General features: G+C 45.6%; 1 protein-coding gene across 5 annotated transcripts in view; it reads left to right on the plus strand.

Moving 5' to 3' along the window:
• The first annotated feature begins 10,620 nt into the window (after positions 1-10,620).
• The window catches only part of LOC135914509 (uncharacterized), a 41,494-nt gene continuing 29,605 nt past the window's right edge, over positions 10,621-22,509 (plus strand). For 3 of the 5 annotated variants that reach the window (XM_065447398.1, XM_065447397.1, XM_065447395.2), the window contains exons 1-2: positions 10,621-10,989; positions 12,864-13,085. In XM_065447398.1, the coding sequence (XP_065303470.1) occupies positions 12,906-13,085 (180 nt within the window). In that variant the 5' untranslated portion in view covers positions 10,621-10,989; positions 12,864-12,905. Of the gene's footprint in view, positions 10,990-12,863; positions 13,086-21,563; positions 21,863-22,509 lie in introns of those variants that run through there. The other 2 variants (XM_065447396.2, XM_065447399.1) reach the window with 2 other exon arrangements.

Consider the following 22,509-nt stretch of genomic DNA (forward strand, 5'->3'; position numbering starts at 1 on the left):
TAAAAGCGATACTCACCTCGGACCTATGCGTCGCCAAGTTTCATCCCGGTTGTAATGCCATTGTTTCATGCGACGTGAGCTCATTTGGATGGGAGATGGTTCTTCTGCAGGAACAACCATCGGGCGGGCGACGCGTGGTAGCGTTCACATTCAGGTCGCTTACTGAAGCGGAACAGCGCTACAGCCAAACAGAGAAAGAGGCGCTGGCGGTTGCATGGGCAGTGTACCTTTTGACCAAGACGTGCTTAGCCTAAACTTCACGGTAGAAACCAAGCACCAGCCGCTGGTAACACTACTTGGAAACGCTGACTTGGACATATGTCCCCACGTATTCAAAGGTTTCGCATCGAACTTATGCGCTACCAATTTAGTGTAGTCTACGTTTCTGGCAAACAGCTAGCCACTGCGGATACTCTTTCCAGGGCTTCGGATGAGAAGTCGTCGATCAGTATGGTGGATGTGGTAGAGGAGTTTCTGGAATTTCAAGTAGCTACGGTCACAGACACGAAGCTGGTTGCTGAAGATGATGTTCACAGGGACCAAAAACTGGACTGGGAATGCAATCAGTTCTTCAAATACTGCACTCAAGGCTGGCCTCGTCGAGAGAGGCTTCCAGAGGACCTCAAGAAATAGTGGAGCCATCGAGGTTATTTTTGTGCAACGGCGTCCTGCTAAAAGGTAATCGCTTTGTCGTTCCGGCTTTGCTGCAAATGGATACGCTCGAACTTATCCAAGAAGGCCACCATGGAATTAACCGATGCCGCCTGAGAGCCCAGGATTCCGTATGGTGGTACGGACTTTCGCAGCAAATACGGGACAGAGTACCTCGCTGCAGACAGTGTGCAGTCAAACGAGCGCAAGGAAGTAACGAAGACTCCAGAGCAACCGTGGCAAGACGTAGGAATGGACTTGTTTAGTTACAAGGGACACAATTACCTACTAGTTGTTGATCATCGTTCTCGCTACCCTGAAGTCATCTACATGCGAAGCACGAACTCTGAGGCGGTCATCAATCCAGTCAAAAGCATCCTTGCTCGTTTTGGCATTCCCGCAGTAGTACGAAGTGATAACGGACTGCAATTTCCTTCACATGCCTTTGCAGTTTTCGCGAAATGATATGACTTCCAACACATCCCCTCAAGTCCAAAATACCCGCAGTCAAACAGGTAAGTTGAACGGACGGTGCGTACGATCAAATAATCGTTTGCGAAAGCAGACAATCTTTTTCTGGCTTTTCTGTCGCACCGAGAAACTGCTGGCGTCACAGGGTTCAGCCCAGCGCAGCTACTGTTGGGTCGCAGCTTGCGAACCAGGCTTCCTAGGACAGTGGACCACCTGGAACTGAAGTGGCCTGCGCCCGACAATGTCAAGTGCCAAGACGAAGTTAGGAGGCGGCAGGAGAAATACTTCGATCACCATCATGCCGCGACCATCCTTCCTCTGCTGCAGCCGGCAGATGCGGTGTGGATTCGAGACATCAAGGATACGGCGTGTGTCCTCAGCCCAACTTGCAAGCCCAGCTCGTACATCGTGGAAACACCCAACGCAGTGCCTGTGCGTAATAGCATGCATCTAGTGCGCTATTCAGACCCAACGATGAGCCAGCTCAACGAGCCAACTCGGAGTTAAAACCTCGAGCAGCTCGAAGGTCAGACCACAGTAACAGACGTCACGGCAACAGAAACGCCCCAAATCTTCAATGATTGGCGATTGAGAGTCACCAGGTTTGGGTGCCGAGTCAAGACTCCGAGAAGACTTGCAAAGGGTTTGATGTTTCTTGTGAGGATATCTCGGGGGAGAGATGCAGATGGTGCTACGTGCCATGCGTTCTTTATATGGTGTTGTGCAATAAAATTTGGGCATCCGTTTGGTCAACTCGGCTCCGAGTCATTCGGAAAGACGCGGCTAGCGTCTCCCAGCACTCTGCATTGTACACTCTGAGTTTACCGCTCGACGGCCCCACTGCGACATGAGTGTTGCTACCACTGCTACAGAACAACGATGCCAAGGTCAAACCATCAAGCCGGTAGGAGGGCTAGCGAAGAAGTGGGATCTTGCCCACGAGAGAATTTATACGTTAGTGCTGACTTGATTGCCTCCAGAAGTACTACAGATTCAAGCTAAATAAGTTACATGAGAGGCCTAGTCAACCAAAACTCACGCAAACAATCGTTGAACGGGTTGCCTCAGCTGGCGCTTTCTATGTTGTTGCTGTCGTATTGTCAAAGCTGTTGCTCTTGTAGTCGCAGAAAATGGCTCATGCCCACAAATGTACTGACCAAATAGAAGGATTTGAAAACGACGCACGGTAAGTAAAAAACAAAAACTAGAGATAAAATGACTACAGATGGTTGTAGGGCATAATAAACAAAAAAAATATGCTCAGCGATTACTTCGTTTATTTTCAACCCTCTTCTCCGTCCTCTTCTACTTGGCAAAGCTAAAGACTGGGATGATAAGTATATATAGTCCTAAAGCATCAGCTCTCTCACCAGAGCCATGACCGAGTGGGACAACCACCGCAGGGGCTCGGTAGGTGGCGGGTTAGAGTAAAGCAATGCCCGCCACCGGTGGCATCTGTGGCCCAGGTTGGCCCCGATCCCGGGGGTCAAGGAGAGAACCCTACTCACTGGCCGAGCCGTAATTGGTTGGCTGGTGGGCTCGGTTCGGAACAGTGCCACTTTTTTTCTTTCGCTTGAACACCTTTTCTTTCCCCTCAATATTTGAGATTGCTTATAATTTGCTTATAGATTGTTTATGCTTATATTTTTTCAGCGCTGATATTTTTTTACATCGTGTTTAATGTATTGGGTTTTAAAGGAGTTTATTGGTGATTCCTTTGTGAGCGCCTAGCCATTTTGATCATCCGTCCGTTGCTCTCACCCCACTCGCATTTCGGGAATCTGCCACAACCTGCGACAAAAAGGTAAATGGAGCAAGCGCCATCTTCCGTAGTGGGTGTGTGCTGTGATTCTCGTTCGACAGCAACCTCGGGTTCGGGTGTACGGCCTTTGCGCTGCCTTGTGCTGCTGGTCGCCATTGGCCCAAGCTTGAGCCTCAGCAGTGGATCGCTGGTGGCATATAGCTTTGCTTCAGCCTGTACACCAAGCTACGAAACGCTGCTGTGTGCCCCCCATCCTTGTGCTACATTCTTTCCGTCAACATAAGAATGCCTTCTGCAAGAACGCAAGTTCGCACTTCTGGACAAACCATCGTCACCACGCATACTGCAGGGCAGTGGAGACCACACGCACCTCGGACACATCAGTTGGCACGCCACGGCGGTCAAACTTTTCCGATCAATGGGAGCGCGTGCGTACTTTACGTGAAGCCTAATTTTCTGGTGAGCGCAGCGTGCTTGAACTTGTACAAAATGCAGTAGTCGTGTCCCGATTTTGATTCTTGCAGCACTCATGTTATAACTGATCTTCGCTGAAGTCTAGTATAAACTCCTTGGCATAAGTGTGCGTTCGATCACGTTCTTCTTTCCCTGGTCCTGCTGCTTTAGATTGCAACGGCCCCAGACGCCTGGTTCAATATATGTAATTACGTCGATGATTGCGCTAGGTTGTTCTGGGTTATTTACCATGCAACCGCATGGCGACGAATGACGATATCAACTGAAGAACAGACAATGACTTGATCTGGCATTGAAAATGTATGCATGTTGAAGTAAGGAAACAAAAGTCCAGAAATACGCAAGAAGTGTAGCACAAACTAAATACCAATAAAAATCGAGACTTGCTATCGCGTATACTGCATGCCCATGCATGCTGAACAACGACAGATTTGTGCGATAAAGTCATGCTTACACGTGTTGTGCTTTCCCACTTCATCTGAGCTCCTTAAGGTGGCACGGGCAAGCTTGCGCATTTTTTTTTTCGTTTTGCTGAGATCGCGCTTCCTGAGGAGATGATTTTCAAACTCTCGCCTCTAGTAACTTTTCCCATAATCAAAAAAGACAACTTCACCTGATTACTCTTGAGATAAAGTTCTTGCACCTGGCCCATGCCTGCCTGGCCTGGCAAATCCTCTTTCGTTAGCGAATGCTTATTTCCTTCTGCGTTAAAGGATGCAGATCCTTTACAGATGCCATCCATGAGACCTGTGGGAAACGTTGCACTGACTGCATGGTTACTTGAGTTCTAGCTAGGTATCATGGGACTCACCAAATAAAGCTAGCCCACCACGAAAAAGGAGCGAGCACTATTGCGAAATTAGACCGTGAAACCTTTACTAGCGGTCGCATAAGTTTTGCAGGCCAGCCGTGGTGGCGTAGTGGCTTTGGGGTTTCGCCCCAAAGCCCGAGGGCGCCGGTTCGAATCCCGGCCGCATCTCTACGGGAGCGAAATGCAAGAACACCCATCTACCGTGTGATTGCTGCACGTTCAATATATCTGAGACTGTCAAACTTAGCCCGGAGTCCTCCGCTATGATGCGCTTCATAATCGTGTCGTCATTTCTGCACGTAAAGCCCCAGTTCACCATGAATTAGCTAATCCATAAATAAGTAAAACTTGTGTGCTTGGTTATGTCATTTCTGTACCTTAGGGCCCATCCATACCCCGTCTGTACGGAGCCAGGTATTCTTACCACCCTCTGCAGCGTCACAGATCTGAGCGCCGCCGTGGTCAGTTGCTTCGCGGCTTCTGGGGACTGAGGGCCGGGGTTTGATTGTTGTATTCATATAGGAGGTTGTGGCCAAGTACTGCACCAGGGTGGCTAATCCTGCTCTGGTGAGAGAGTGCGTTACCGGTTCTGGTCACCGGGATGAGGCCGCACTCCAGGCCTGTTTGTGCAATTTTCTCAACACACGGTTCTTTTTTTGTATTTTCCGGTGAAGAATTGCGCGGCACCGGGATTTGAATAACGGTCCCCTTGCACAGAAGACGGATACTCTACCGTCTCCGCAGGAGTTTAATTACAAATAAATTTTGGGGTTTTACGTGACAAAACCACTTTCTGATTATGAGGCACGCCGTAGTGGAGGACTCCGAAAATTTCGACCACCTGGGGTTATTTAACGTGCCCCTAATTCTAAGTACACGGGTATTTTCGCATTTCGCCCCCATAGAAATTCGGCCGCCGTGGCCGGGATTCGATCCTGCGACCTTGTGCTCAGCAGCCTAACACCATAGCCACTGAGCAACCACGGCGGGTCCCGCAGGAGTTGTACGCCTCATTTAACCTACAGTGGTGCCCTATTTGATCAGTCAAGGTGGACCAATCTGAGCTCGGTTATACCGCACGGATGGCACTCGGCTAGAGAACCTGGTATTTATGACCTGCACATGGGTGGCAATACATAATACAGGCCGCCATTGGAATCTGAACCTGGCAACGTTTAACGTTAGAACGCTATCTAGTGAGGTGAGTCTAGCAATGGTATTGGACGAATTAGAGGGTAGTAAATGGGATATAATAGGGCTCAGTGAGATAAGGAGGACGAAAGAAGCATATACAGTGCTAAAAAGCGGGCACGTACTGTGCTCATTTCGGCGAATGAGAAGTATTTACAAATATGTTTTATTGTTTTGATAATCACGTGTATCTCTTCTGTAACAAAATAGGCTTCAGTCAGTATAGCACAAGGTAATATTGCAAGCAGAACTGCCTACGTCTAGTGTAGCACTGATTCCATGGCCTTAATTCTTGTCATGTATTCTTCATTACCCTCGATGATCTTTTTATGGTGCAGCTTCAGTGTACTCGTAAAAGTAACATGATTCGAGTAATGGTGAGGCCATGAAGCGAAAAAATCACGAACAGTTCGAGAACCTAGAATCCAACCTGGCAACCATGGCTAGACAAGTAATATAAGCTATAAGTGTAACGCTTCAAAAACATGATTAAAAAGTAAATCCTTACAAAATCAACACCTCACGGATGCAACTACACAACTGTCGTCTGACTGTGATGACTTCGGTGCATTTCAACGTACATGTGACTCAAGCAACCCAGTTTTCACAAAAATAAAAGTTGAGCTGCTTCCTTCGGTGCCCATTGTGTGTTTATTAATTTTTTAACTATTCGAATTCTGTGCTTTGTGCACTAATAATATGCATCTTCGGAACCTTAGAATAAGGCAGTTGTTAAGGTGTTTATTTGATCGGACTAGGAGCAGCGCAGCGGCGATAGTCTAGGCGTATAGCACGGACTCCGAGCGCGAGCGGTGTTCACGAGCAAAAGCGCTGAGGAGGATCTACTATACCATTCCAATCCTTCTCTACATAGTTTACACAAATGTAAATTAGTTAATACTTATAGTGTGCGTCGCTCTCATAAGTTCTGTTGTTTAATTTCTACAAGACTGCCTGCATTTCTGTAGATATATCTGTAGTTATTGCATTATGCGAAAAAGAAGTGAGACGTGCAGACAGGACACAAGAATAGAGGAGTGGGCAACTCTGCTCTTGTGTCCTGTCTGCACGCCTCACTTCTTTTTTGCATAATGAATCCTTACCAACTAGCTCAGCTGCCTGTCGCTCTAGATATTGAAATCACTTCTTCCATGTTTTCCTCAGTCAATCGATTTTTGCGTAAAGTTATGTCGCAGCACCAATTACACGGTGACTATATTTATATTGGGGTTCTCAGAAAACAACTGGGCTTCATTTACACTGTTAGTTGCCATATTCGAAGGCTCAGTTATTCCCGCCGGTCGGACGCATGCTGCCGCAGTTTATATATGTAGTTATCCTGGGCATGGAATTTTTGCAAACGCGCGGGGCAGCTGTCGAATGCGGTAGCAGTGAGCTTTCTCTCAACACCGTCTTTTTGTGAGGAATCGTTGATGGATGACCACGACAACATACATTTCCTGTGGTTGACGGGGTAACACTGCCTCCGTGGTCGCTAGCCATCGCTGCACTTGATACCAGCGTCTCATTGGACGCCACGGTTCAAACACGCACCGATTTCTGTGCTAAGAAGGACACATTGGTGCCTAGTAGCGTTGTGTCCGTGATCAATCAAACCATGTCATTGTAGGCACTAAACTGTTCTGCCGTATCCGTGCTACTTCCCAAACGCACGAACTCGGGGTCTTCGACAACAACGTGTACAGTTTCGTTATAGTCGTCAGTGACAAAACGAATTTCCCAAATTAAAACAAATGTGCCCACTTGAACCAAGAATTAAAGAGTATGGTCAGCAAGTCTCTGTCTCGGCGTCAACTCGGCGACTTGGTACAAATGCTGTCCCGACATTCTGTGTTTGAACTCTTCTAACGTGAGAATCGTACCACTCTTCCATCTTCGTACGCTCGCAATCGGATTCATACCGCCTGAGCTCACTCTATCCTACAGAAACCTTATCGAGTCGCTTCTTCGGAACGTAACATTATTGCTGAGAAACCGCAAGAGATGTAAACAAAAAATGCCATCCAACGTTCCCCGAGTCTCTGGCCAGCGCTAGTTTTACTGGTGAAGAAAAAACGTGGCGCTTGAATGTTTGGCATTGACTACAGGAAGCTAAACGCCGTCACAAAAATGTCTACTGGCTCCCGCAAATCGAAGACCTAATAGGCTGCTTGCGTTCTGCCCCTACTTTTCGTCGCTCGATATACGATCATAGGTATCTATTGGTAGATACCTATGCAACGCGCCGACAAAGAGAGGACCGCGTTTGTGAGACCGGAGAGTTTGTTAGAATTTATTCAGAGTTTATTTTTAATCTTGGATTACATATTTACTTTACCTTTTTTGTGTTAATTATTTAGATGTTTCATCATCTTGACGGGGGCCCGAACCCCCGTCAAGTGGACTAGCTTCCACTTTTTGTTCGGGCCTCCTTCCAAAGTTCTTTAGAAAAATAAACATGATTTTGATTTTGATTTTGATCATCATCATCATCATCATCATCATCATCATCATCGTCGTCGTCGTCGTCGTCATCGTCATCATGTAGCGTTATTTCATTCGAGCTTCGTTCGTAACGCGCCCTCCACCTTTAAAACATTCACGGACGCAATTCTGCGCGAACTCAAGTGGGAGATATGCCTGTGCTACCTGGATGATGTCATTTTCAGCCGTACGTTTCTAGAGCCCAGCACCCGCTTTAGCCTGCTTTTGGATTGTGTGGGGAAAGTTGGCTTGATTGCGAACTCTAAAAAGTGCCGATTTCTTAAGTGCCAAACTTTGGAAATCAAAGGAAATCTAAGCACCAAGTTTCCCAAGAAGTTCTTGAGCAAGAAAGTCTTGCGGCTCTTTTCCTGTTCATAAATTCGGCATTTATATTTACGGTCGCGCATTCATCACCGACCAGCATTCTTTATGCTCCCTTGTAAGACTTTGAGATCCGTGTTGTCGTTTGGCAAGATCAGCTTTACGACTTCAAGAAAGACTTTCCTGTAACTTACAGGAGTGACCGCCTTCGAGCTGATGCCGATTGCCTTTGTCACGTATCATTGGCGACGACACACTCCGACTAAAACAGCTTCGATGGCTTTCTTACTCTCGTGCACGCTGGGATGGCTTGAAGGTCGTTCGTGACGTTAGCTTTATTCCAAGCTCAGCAAGAATCGCTTTCTTGTGTGACTCATCTGCGGGCAGTAAAAGCTCTCCTGGACCTGCTACAGCGTGCGGGCGAATCCCAAATAACCGTGTCGTCATCATGCATGGCTGGTAGCACATCAGTTCGAAATCTTTTTTGGCCAACAATAAGGAAGCGAGCTCCACACGCTGAGTAGTTGGTTTTATAAAGTAAGCCATCGCGTATAAAAAACCGGCCACTGGCTTTGGTAATGTAATCCGCGACAAAAAGAGGTTCCAAGCTTATGTCATTACGATGTTCCCGTCGGAAAGCGGTAACAATATTAGGCTGCACAGATGTTGCCATTGCATTTTCCGCTGCTGACTCGACAACCTGAGACGATTTAGCTTAATTTATTGCGCCCTGCTTCGCAGTACTGTCAGAATATGCAAATGACCTACCCTTGACAACTGCAACAGCTTCTCTCCGTGAATATCCTCGCCTCTGCAATAACTTTGGTGTACAATGATTTCATAAGCTATTACCGAGCGTTTCGAGAAAGCGGCTGGATAGCTTGATCCAAAAAGACAGGACTTTTGCAGCGACGTTGTGCCCTAATTATGGGGATGACATTCGCCATGGGCGTAACATCTTGAATTTAAGTTACAACCCCCTGCACTATAGCCAGAATTCCGACAGCTACGTCACAGAACAGAATTGGAAACGAAAGGTACAATCGTATTAAAGAGCGGCCACACTATCATTCCGATAGGCAGAAGGTACCAGCAAACCTAGTGATAACCGCACAGTGGTAGCTTTTTTCACCGTCTTCGAAGGGGTATGTCAGTATATAGCTAAGACGCCAAAAGCAGACACTTTATAAAAAGCCTGTGCTGGGCTTTACATGCCACGGTCCAAGTGATGCCTTTCGTACATGCTAAATGTGGCGGGACAAAAGCGCTCACCGGAACACATGCAAATCGCACACATTCCAAGGTCTGCTACAAAGGTTCGATCTTTTGATGACATATGCACCAATCCACATCTTCTAAATTCACGCACATCGCTAACTATCTGAAAGTTAAATGTCAATAACTTTAGCTCCGTCTGGAAAACGTCCGAGTTGTTCCGCAGGAAAAATCCGCCGCTCGACGACACTAGTGCCACAGGAATATTGCTAATGCTGCTAAAGAAGAACGATGCAAGGTCAAACCGTCAGGCCGGTAGGAGGGCTAACCAAGAGCTGGGCCCACGAGAGAATTTACATGTCAGAGCTGACCTAATCGCCTCAACAAGAATTAACGGTCCAAGCTAAATGAGTTACACAAGAGGCCTAATCAACCAAAACTTACGCAAGCAATCGTTGAAGAGGTTGCCTTAGCTTAGGCTTTCTATGTTATTGTTGCTGTTGTATTGCCAAAGCTGTTGTTATTGTAGTCGCAGAAAATGGATCATACCCACAAATGAATTAACCAAATAGACGGACTTGAAAATGACGTCATGTAATTAAGTATCAATAAACAAGCAATAGAATCACAGCCTATTGTTGTGGGGCATAAAAAACAAAGAAACAAATATGCTCAGCGATTGCATCTCCATTTATTTTCAGCTCTTTTCTTTGTCCTCTTCTACTTGGCAAAGCTAAAGACTAGAACAGATAGGCATATATATTACTGCAAGATCAACTCTCTCACCAGAGCCATGACCGAGTGGAACAACCACCGCAGGGGCTCGGTAGGGGGCGGGTTAGAGTAAAGCAATGCCCGCTACCGGTGGCATCTGTGGCCCAGGTTGGCTCCGATCCCGGGGGTCAAGGCGAGAACCCTACTCACTGGCCGAGCCGTGATTGGTTGGCTGGTGGGCTCGGTTGGAAACAGTGCCACTTTTTTTTCGCTTGAACAACTTTTATTTGCCCTAAATATTTGAGATTGCTCATAGCTTAGCATTCTTGCAATGCCTATTTTTTTACACCGTGTTTAACTTGCTGGGTTTTAAAGGAGTTTAATGGGGCTTCTTTTGCGATAGCATAGCCAATTGGATCATCCGTCCATCGCTCTCATCCCACCTGCATTTCGCGAATCTGTCACAACTTGCCAGAAAACGTTGAAAAATGCAATTGCGATCTTCCGTAGTGGGTGTGTGCTGTATTTGAAGCCCAACAGCAACATCGGGAGTGTGGTTTTTGCGCTGTCTTGTCCTGCTGGTCGCCATTGGCCCAAGCTTGATCCTCAGCAGTGGATCGCTGGTGGCATATAGCTTTGCTACAGCCTGAACACCAAGCTTGGAAACGCTGCTGTGTGCCCCCAATCTTTGTGCAACATTCTTTCCTCAACATAAGACTGCCTTCTGCAGGAAAGCAAGTTCACACTTCTGGACCAACCGGTTATCAACACCACGCATGCTGTAGGGCAGTGGAGACCAGACGCGGCTCGGACACATCAATTGGACGCCACGCCGGTCAAAACTTTCCGACCAAATGGGAGAGGGTGCGTACTTGACGAGAAGCCCGATTTTCTGGTGAGTGCAGCGTGTTTGAAGCTGTACAAAATGCAGTAGCCCTGTCCCGATTTTTATTCTTGTTGCACTCGTGTTATAAGTGATCTTCCCTGAAGTCCAGTATAAACTGATTGGTATAAGTGTGTGTTGGATCACCGTTCCTCTTTCCCTGGTCCTCCTACTTTAGATTGCAAACCACCCCGGAAAGATGGTTCAATGTATATAGCTGCATTGCGACGAACATTGCGGTAGGTTGTTCTGGTTGATTGAACATCCAACCGCAAGACAACGAATGAACATATAATCTGAAGAATAGACAAGGACCAGAACTGACATTGAAAATGTATACATGCTGAAGTAAGGTAACAAACGTGCAGAAACACGAAAGAAGTGTAACAAAAATTAAATACCAATAAAAAAACATGACTTGCTATCATGTATACTACATGCCCATGCATCCTGAACGTCATATTTGTGCGATGCACTCGAGCTGTCACGTTTTATGCCTTCCTGCTTCATCTGAGTTCCTTATGATTGCAGGGTTAAACTGCCGCAACCTTTGTTCGTTTCGGTGAGACCGCGCTTCTAGAGGAGATGATTTTCAAATTCTCGCCTCTAGTACCTTTTGCCATGAATAAGAAAAACACCTTAGGTTCATTACTCTCGAGATCAAATTCTTGTAGTTGACCCATGCTTGCCTGGCCTGGCAAATCCGGTTTTGTTTGCGAATACTCGCTTCCTTCTGTGTTAATGAATACACGTCCTTTACAGATTTCATTCATGCGGTCTCTTCAAAACATCCTACTGATTGTAAGGTTACTTGAGTTCGCGTTACGTATCTTAGACTCTCCAAAGTAAGCGGGCCCGCCACTAAAAAGTAACGTGCACGATGACTGCGAAATTAGACCGCAAGACCTCTACTAGCTGTCGCTTAAGTTCGGCAGACCAGTCGTGGTGGCTTAGTGGTTCTGGCGTTTCGCTAGAAATACCCAGGGCACCGGTTTGAATCCCGACAGCCGCGTTCGCATTTCGAAGGGATCGAAATGGGAAAACGCCCGTTTACCGTGAGAATGCTGCACGCAATATCTGTAATAGTCACAATTAGCTCAGACTCCCCCTGCAATGGAAGAAAAAGTATGGGGTTTTACGTGCCAAAACAACTTTCTGATTATGAGGCAGGCCGTAGTGGAGGAGTCCCGAAATATCGACCACCTGGGGTTCATTAACGTGCACCTAAATCTAAGCACACGGGTGTTTTAGCATTTCACCCTCATCGAAATGCGGCCGCCGTGGCCTGGGCCCTCCAATGGAGTGCTTCATGATCGTGTCGTGGTTTCAGTACGTGCGACCCCGAATTTATTCACCATGAATTAGCTGATCCGTAAATAAATCAAACTTTTGTGCTTGGTTAGGTTACTTCTGTACCTCAGGGCCTATCCATACTCCATCTCCTACATGCATGTGACATTTGACTCACCTCATTGCGGCTGCAATCCCGATTGAGCCTACCCGAATTTTAAATATTAGAACTGATAGTTCGTGTACCTATGGTTAACGTATTTAAGAAAGTGTGCGTCCAACAGCTGTGCAATACTCTCCCATGTTGGCGTCCGCACACTATGAAAAAGCTGAACTTCTTTTCCAAACGTGCCAAACATGATTTCGTTACCCATTGTAGAAACGGAACCAGCATTGCAAAAGCAGGCGCAAATTTTCATCGTAAATTACTCTCCCCACCGACATTGGATGAGCGTGCTCGATAACATAACAGACGTTCATTCTAACAGAACTATGTAACCAGAACCAAAGAGCAGAACTGGAAACTAAAATTGGTGGGGCCTGGCAGCAAGCTAGCGATGGCCCGTGCTAACGTTACACGCTTATACCTGGTGCAGTTCCTCGGACTTTGGAGATTGCAGCTTCTGCAGCCTTGCAGCATGGGCCGTCCTGGGCTTGAGATCACCGGCTCACTGACAGGAGCACATCGTGGTCCACGCGATGTGCTTTGTACACGGCCGCCGACTATATCTCCAAGCATCGTTGCATTCACTCACTCAGGGCCCAGCAGCAAGCTACCGATGGCCCGTGCTAACGTTCCGCGCTTCCTCCTGGTGCAGGTAACGAACTCTTATCGCTTTTACGCAAAGCCTAGTAGCCACCGTGTACTGCCGGGCCCACGGCGCTATTGTTCCATGGCGTGTCAGTGTGCGCCAATGCTGTTAAAACTTCTCATGCTAGCTGGTGATATCGAATCTTAACTCCGGCCCCGACAAAGACATTCTTTTTGTTTTGAAGGAACTGCAATCTGGCCACACGGTAAAGCTTTAACAACTAAAGTCTATTAAAAAAACTTGCTGATCATGATAAAACGTTCAGTGAAATTAAAGCATGGCTAGACATAATTGAGACAGTCTGTGCTGGTATCGACGACATGCAGATTGAATCGGGCTAACTTCATGAGATAAGCACTGAAAATACGGCACTGATAGGCGCACTATCTTCCCGGATAAACGATGCTAAAAATAAATCTAGAAGAAATAACCTTGTTTTTTACAGCATCGCTGATAAAACAAAAGAATCATGGTCTGATCTTCAGAAAATCGTTTTTGCACATTGTAAACAATATTTAGATGTGCAAATTTAACCGCGTGATATTGAGCGTGCACATTGCATTGCGTCATTGCAAATCGGAAAGTGAAGGCCTATAATTGTGAGGTTCGCTCTCTTTTAAAGCAAAGATCTTGTCCTTTCTTCGGCTCGGAAGTTTAAAGATACGTGCTATGCTGTTGCACAAGATCTCGCCCCAAGCACGCACCTCATCGAACTTCATTTACGCCTCAACGAGTTTGCAAGCGACCGTTAAGTGCGATATAATTTGCGACATGAAAAGCTTATCGTAGTTGAAAAAACCTACTACTTCAACCACACTTCTAACCAGATCATTGAGGAACGCCTTTAGCCATCATTGAGACCAAATTGTACACCGCATCCAGGCAACTGTCAGCGTTTATCATTCCTGCTCGCTAACATTCGCAGTGTTGTTCCCAAGCGTGATGCACTGTGCAGTCTAACAGGCTCATCTTCTTGAGATGTTTTACTACTAACAGAAACATGGCTTAATAGATCAATCGATGATACCGAAATTCTCCCTTACCTCTCGTATTTTGACATTTTCCGGAAAGATAGATCCGATAACTAACGCGATGGGGGTGTATTATCATCATCATCATCAGCCTGGTTACGCCCCCTGCAGGGCAAAGGTCTCTCCCATACTTCTCCAACAACCCCGGTCATGTACTAATTGTGGCCATGTCGTCCCTGCAAACTTCTTAATCACATCCGCCCACCTAACTTTCTGCCGCCCCCTGCTACGCTTCCCTTGCCTTGCAATCCAGTCCCTCCTCATTACATGTCCTGCCCATGCCCATTTCTTTTTCTTGATTTCAACTAAGATGTCATTAACTCGCGTTTTTTCTCTCACCGAATCTCCTCTTTTCTTATCCCTTAACGTTACACCCATCATTCTTCTTTCGATAGCTCGTTGCGTCGTCCTCAATTAGAGTAGAACCCTTTTCGTAAGCCTCCAGGTTTCTGCCCCGTAGGTGAGTACTGGTAAGAAACAGCTATTATACACTTTTCTCTTGAGGGATAATGGCAACCTGCTGTTCATGATCTGAGAATGCCTGCCAAACGCACCCCAGCCCATTCTTCTGATTATTTCCGTCTCATGATCCGGATCCGCCATTACTACCTGCCCTAATAGATGTATTCCCTTACCACTTCCAGTGCCTCGCTACCTATTATAAATTGCTGTTCTTTACCGAGACTGTTAAACATTACTTTAGTTTTCTGCAGATTAATTTTTAGACCCACTCTTCTGCTTTGCCTCTCCAGGTCAGTGAGCGTGTATTGCAGTTGGTCCCCTCAGTTACTAAGCAAGGCAATATCATCAGCGAATCGCAAGTTCCTAAGGTATTCTCCATTAACTTTTATCCGCAATTCTTCCCAATCCAGGTCTCTGAATACCTCCTGTAAACATGTTTTGAATAGCATTGGAGAGATCGTATATCCTTGCCTGACGCCTTTCTTTATTGGGATTTGGTTGCTGTGCTTACGGAGGACTATGGTGGCTGTGGAGCCGCTATCGATATCTTTCAGTATTTTTACATACGGCTCGCCTACACCGTGATTCCGTAATGCCTCCATGACTGCTGAGGTTTCGACAGAATCAAACGCTTTCTCGTAATCAATAATATAAGGGTTGGTTATATTCACATTGTTCACTTGTAAGCCTCTCTTCACAACTGGAAATGATTTTGATTCGATGCATTGCTACATAGCCGCACACTCTGATTGGTATTTGCTAACGGTCCCCCAGTACCGACAGTCCTGTCACGCCTTTACTTCATGAAGCCTTAAATACGTTAACAAAAACATATCCTAACATTCCTGTCCTTCTGTCTGGCGATATTAATTTTCCAAGTAATGATTGGTCCTATCCTGCCTCCACATTAACTAAAAGTAGCACCGCTAGCGATTTCCTAAACATGTGTATAACATTCGGCTTAATGCAACTCGTCACTGACTCAACACGTGTTACTGATCACTCGTCCAACATTTTAGATTTTTTAGTAACAATTCACCCTGATAACTTTACCCCTGTCTTCTTATTGCGCGGTATGAGCGACCACCCAACAGTGCATATTACTTTTCATTGCAACGTACTGAAGAAACAAAAAAAAATCGAAAAACACTGACACTCTATGGTAACGGGGACTATGTCAACATGAACCGAGAATAATCTGAGTACATCGATAGGTTCGTTGCTAACTTTCCACTAAATTATCTCGAGTCGAGCGGGCTGCTTTTCAAAGCAGAGATGCATCGCCTTATACGTCTTTACATCCCCACCATTACAATAACAGAAAGAACAACATCACCATGGTTTAATGTATCCCTCAAAGAGGGTAAATAATAAAAAAAACGGCTCGTTCGATCAGCCCAACGTTCCAATTCTTCGTCCACATGGCGGAAGTATTATGCAGTGAAAAAAAAATATGACAAGTTAACCTGTCAAACTCAACACAACTTTCTTTCTACGACTTTACCAGCTATGCTACAAACTAACCCGAAGCGATTTTGGAAAACTATTTATCATAGTCAACGGAATGAGATATCACTTATCAATAGCTCCGGACTTCCTATCCCTGAGATTGCAGATCTTCTTAACACAACATTTAGTTCGGTTCTTTTTAATGAATTGCCTGACGGCTTGCCCCATCCACCATACTTCGCATATCCGCTCATGCAAAATATCACATTCGAATCTATTCGCATTGTCAAAGTAATTGAACCACTGAAGAACTCGTCCTCAACAGCAGTAGACGGTATCAATGCCAAAGTTCTAAAAAATACTAAACATGTGCGTATCCTGTTTTTACCACTCATATTCCAGGCATCGCTTAGCAGCGCTTCAATTCCACATGACTGGCAGGTGGGTAAGGCCATCACAGTCTTCAAGAACAGAAGCCGATCATCACCGAGTAACTACCGCCAAATTTCCATAAAAAGCATGCCTTGTAAAACAATGGAACATGTTTTATACTCGCCTATTGCTAACTTCCTAACATCCGTCAATTTGTTTCACCCAAGTCAACCCGCTTTCCGCAAAAATTATTACTGTGACACTCAACTTCCTCTCATCTTGCACGACTTACATTTAAACCTAGATCGTGATATGACGACTAACACAATATTTTTATATTTTGAAAAAAGCGTTCGATAAGGTCACACATGGTCACCTCTTAATGAAGTTATCCCATCTTGACATTGATTCTTGTGTTCTAAGCTTGGTTTCGAGGGTTTTAACTAACGGTCAGCAGTTCGTATGCGCTTACTCACACTCTTCATCCTTAACACCCGTGCTTTCAGGCGTTCCTGAGGGTACCGTACTTGGTCCCCTCCTTTTCCTAATATACATCAATTACCTGCCTTGTAATATTTCTTCTCATACCCGACCCTTTGCAGATGATTGTGTGGTTTACCGAGCAGTTACTAACCCCATCGACCACTTGATGTTACAAAACGACCTATCGCGCTTACAAAACTGGTTTAAAACTTGGCTCATGTCATTAAATGTAGCTAAAGCCGTGTTAATGTCTATTCATCGTCGTCATAATTACGATTTGCCTAAATATAGCATCAATAACACGGAGATTGAAACAACTGATTCATTCAAACATCTTCGTCTGCATATCTCGCATGACTAAACTTGGACCTGTCATGTTAGCCACATAATAAGTTCTGCTAATCGTACTCTAGGTTATCTACAACGTATCCTTTCCCTCGCTCCTCCCTCTAATAAACAACTTGCTTTTCTTACCTTTGTGTGGCCCAAGCTGGGGTTTGCCGATGCTATTTTTTACTCCCACCACAAAATAACCTTAGTAACACCCTCGAGTCGGTTCACCACCACGCGGCACGATTTATACTGTCAACTTGTTCGTTTATTTCAAGCATCTCAGCACTAAAAGCCCAAATAAACTCAAATTTTCTAGCCTCACGCCATAGAATAGCAAGTCTTAACCTTTTTCATAATTAGAGCAAATCGCATTGCCCGTACCAGTCACCCTAACACAGTATATCCCCCACAAGCTCTTGCCGTGACTTTTCAGCAATCATTGTTTCTGCGCACAACAGGCGACTTGAATGGCCTGCCCACCGAAGTTGCCAGTATCACGGACCCACTTGCATTCATGCGATTTATGGAGAATATCCGTTTGCAATTTTTGGTATCTATCTTTGTCACTAACCCCCCACTCCTTCATGTAATGTCTGAACAAGAGCCCTTTAGGAAATTAAGAAATAAATGAAGAAATTCATATTTGAGACTTTTTCACGTCCACTGGTTTTTTTCTTCGTACGTTCAGAAACTGGGCAATAGTAGCCAGCGCTCAGCGCGGTTTTCTGTTTAGCCAGTGAGATGTTGCTCTCGGCTAAGCACCGGCGAAGACATGCGCCTTCGGAATATTTATTTGCATACATTTGTGGGTTGTGGGTTCGGTTCCCACCTGCGGCAAGTTGTTTTTTCATCCACTTTACTTTCCATTAATTTATCGTTTCTTTATTTCATTTATTAGGCACAAGTAATTTCCCCTATGTTGTCCTTGGTGTCAGTGTTTGTTGGCTTCTTATAATATGACAAAGAAAAATCGGGACCCTTGGTTAACCCCCTCTCTTCTCGGTTATCACATAACGAGGGTCTCGAATCCGGCAACATTGATGCCTTCAGGTAGCATGTGTGGGTTTATTCACCAGTTGCCTTCACCCAAAAAGATCACGTTCTCGTGACGCCTGCGGCATGAATGACGTTCCACATCCGCCGCCAAGGTCTCTGACAGGCGGCGCTGGCTAACACTGCCGGGTTCTACTAGTACACGTAAATACCCAAGAAAGTGGATGGGGAAACAGCGCCGCGGTGCCTCACTTGGTAGAGCATCGGACGCGAAATTCGAAGGTGTGGGTTCGGTCCCCACCTGCGGCAAGTTGTTTCTTCATCCACTTTAATTTCCATTATTTTTTCGTTTCTTGATTTCATTTATTAAGCACAAGTAATTTCCCCTATTTTGTCCTTGGTGTCAGTGTTTGTTGGCTTTTTATGTTATGTCATGGAGCAAGAATGTCCTAGGTATAGTGACGCGGAATACATTTGAGGAAAAGGGAAAGAAGAAAGAAGACATACCGAAGCGCGAAATGTACTTTTCGCTAAATGTACTTCGTGCAACAGTCAAGTATACCTAGGAAATCTAAGCATCAACTTCCTATTCTGAAATTCTGAACAGTATTCCTGTTCAGAATTCGGGCTTTGATAATCACGGTCGCGCATTCAAGATCATGACCTACCAGCATTCTTTATACTTCCTTGTAAGTCCTTGAGATGCGTCTTTTGGCTTGGCAAGATCAGATTTATGACTTCAAGAATGACTTCCTTAAAACTTACAGGAGTGACCACCGTCGAGCCGACGCCGATTGCCTTTATCGCGTGCCACTGGCGATGACACACTGCGATGAAAACCGCTTCGATGGCTGCATGTAACTCTCCTGCAGACTGGGATGGCTTGAAGGTCGCTTGCGACGTGGCCTTTATTCAAAGCTCAACACAAATTTCTCTGTTGTGTGATGCATCTGCGGCAAGTAAAAGGGCCCCTTGACACGCTGCAGTGTGCGGTCGAATCAGAACGTATGTCGCTTCGTCATGCATGCCTGGTAGCACGTCACTTCGAAGACTTTCTACAACAACGAGACGGAAGCGAGTCCCAATGGCGAAGTAGTCGGTTTTACATAGTGAGCCATCGCGTATAGAGAACTGGCCACTAACTTTGGTAGTGTGATGCGCGACAAAAAGAGGTTGCAAGCTCAGGTCATTACGCAGTTGCTGTTGAAAAACGGTAGCAATATTAGGCTGCATAGACTCTTTCATCGCATTTTCCGCTACTGACTCGATAAGTCGGGACTATTTAGCTTAATTTATTGCACGCTGCTTCGCAGTAACGTCAGAATATGCAAAGGACCTAACCTTGACAACTGCAACAGCCTCTCTCCGTGAATATCCTGGCCTCTGCAATAAGTTGGGTATACAATAATTTCATGAGCTCTTGCCGAGCATTTCGATAAAGCTGCTGGATAGCTTAATTCAAAAAGACAGGACTTTTACAGCGACGTTGTGACCTCATTAGAGGGATCACATTCGCCATGGGCGTAACAGCATGAATTTAGGTTCCAACCTCCTGCACTATAGCCAGAACGCGAACAGCTACGACAAAGAACAGAACTGGTAACGAAAGGTCTAAGTCTTAAAATGAGCGGCTACACTATCTTTCCGATAGGCAGAAGGTACCAGCAAACCTAGCGATAACGACACAGTGGTACCTTTTTTAACCGCCTTCGAGGTGGTTATGTCAGCATAAAGCTAAGACGCAAAAACGGACATGTTATAAAAAGCCTTTGTTGGGCTTGGCACAACTCGGCGCAAATGTTGCTTTCGTACGTGATAAATGTGGCGGGACAAAACGCTCACCGGAACACATGCAAATGGCGCACATTCCAAGGCCTGCTATAAAGTTTCGATCTTCCGATGACATACGCACCTTACCACACCTTCCGAAATTAACGGACATTGCTTACCATCTGGAGTTTAAATGTCATTAACTTGAGCTCCGCCTGGAAAACGCCCGAGTTGTTCATCACAAAAATTCCCGCTCGATGGCACCAGTGCGACAGGAATGTCGCTAACTCTGCTACAAAATAACGATGCCAAGGTCAAACCATCAGGCTGCTAGGAGGACTAACCAAGAACTGGGCCCTTGCTCATGAAAGAATTTATAGGTCAGCGCCGACGTGATTGCCTTAAGAGGTATGACAGGTTCAAGCTAAATAATTTACATAAGAGGCCTAATCAACCAACACTCACGCAAACATTCGTTGAACGGGTTCTCTCAGCTGAGGCTTTCTATGTTGGTGCTGTTGTATTGCCAAAGCCGTTGTTATTGTAGTCGCGGAAAATGGATCATACCCACAAATGAATTGACCAAATAGAAGGATTTGAAAATGCCGTAAAGTAATTACAAATCAATAAACAAGCGATAAAATCGCAGCATATAGTTTTGGGGCATAAAAACCAAAGAAAAAATATGCTCAGCGATTACATCTTCATTTATTTTCAACTCTTTCCTTTGTCCTCTTCTACTTGGCAAAGCTAAAGACTGGAACAGAAAGGCCATGTCACCGCTTATTTTCAACTCTCTTCATTGTCCTCTTTGGTTGATCAAGCTAAACACTGGGATCGATAAGCATATATATTACTGCAACATCAACTCTCTCACCAGAGCCATGACCGAGTTTGGACAACCACCGCAGGGGCTCGGTAGGAGGCGGGTTAGAGTAAAGCAATGCCCGCCACCGGTGGCACCTGTGGCCCAGGTTGGCTCCGATCCCGGGGGTCAAGGCTTGAACCCTACTCACTGGCCGAGCCGTGATTGGTTGGCTGGTGGGCTCGGTTCGGAACAGTGCCACTTTTTTTTTCGCTTGAACAATTTTATTTGCCCTCAATATTTGAGATTGCTCATAGCTTAGCATTCTCGCAGTGCCTTTTTTTACACCGTGTTTGTCTTGTTTGGTTTTAAAGGAGTTTAATGGTGCTTCCTTAGCGAGGGCATAGCCAATTTGATCATCCGTCCGTTGCCCTCACCCCACCTGCATTTCGCGAATCTGTTTTACAACTTGCCAAAAACCGTTGAAGAATGCAATCGCGATCTTCCCTAGTGGGTGTGTGCTGTAATTGAGGCTCGACAGCAATTATTCTTATTCTTACTATTATTGTCTGATACCGGTTTTCTTCTCACTATTTTCTTTTTCTCCAAACACAAAACATTCACTTTTAAACTCCGATGCTCAAATTGTTTACTCCCTTGTTGTTATTATTATTTTTAGGCACCTAATTGAACCACCCGATTCTCGGCCAATCCCCCACTGTGGGTATGTGCCACGGCCACTCAGGACAACAACAACCACAACATCGGTCGTGTGGCCTTTGCGCTGTCTGGTCCTGCTAGTCGCCATTGGCCCAAGCTTGATCCTCAGCAGTGGATCGCTGGTGGCATATAGCTTTGCTACAGCCTGTACACCAGGCTTCGAAACGCTGCTGTGTGCCCCCAATCTTTGTGAAACATTTTTTCCGTCAACATAAGACTGCCTTCTGCAAGAAAGCAAGTTCACACTTTTTAAGAAACCGGTTATCGTCACCACACATGCTGTAGGGCAGTGGAGACCACACGCGGCTCGGACACATCAGTTGGCAAGCCACGTCGGTCAAAACTTTCCGACCAAATGGGAGCGGGTGCGTAATCCACGTGAAGCCCGATTTTCCGGTGACTGCAGCGCGTTTGAAGCTGTACAAAATGCAGTAGTCGTGTCCTGATTTTGATTCTTGCTGCACTCTTGTTATAACTGATCTTCCCTAAAGTATAGTATAAACGTCTCGGTATAAGTGTGCGTTGCATCGCCGTTCCTCTTTCTCTGGTCCTCCTACTTTAGATTGCAAACGACTCCGGACACATGGTTGAATGTACATAGCTACATTGCGTTGAAGATTGGGCTAGGTTGTTCGGGTTCATAGAACATCCAGCCGCGAGACAATGAATGACGATACAATTTAAAGAACAGACAAGGACCAGAACTGACATTGAAAATGTATACAAGTTGAAGTAAGGAAACAAAAGTGCAGAAACACGAAAGAATTGTAACAAAACTAAATACCAATAAGAAACATAACTTGCTATCGTGTATACTACATGCCCATGCATCCTGAACAACGACACATTCATGCTTTCAAGTATTACGCCTTCCCGCTTCATCTGAGCTCCTTATGGTGGCAAGGTTAAACTTGCGCAATTTTTGTTCGTTTCGCTGAGATCGCGCTTCTAGAGGAGATGATTTTCAAACTCCCGCCTCTAGCAACATTTGCCATAAATAAGAAAAACAACT

Source organism: Dermacentor albipictus, chromosome 8 (assembly GCF_038994185.2).
Source record: "Dermacentor albipictus isolate Rhodes 1998 colony chromosome 8, USDA_Dalb.pri_finalv2, whole genome shotgun sequence".
NCBI classification, from domain to species: Eukaryota; Metazoa; Arthropoda; class Arachnida; order Ixodida; family Ixodidae; genus Dermacentor; species Dermacentor albipictus.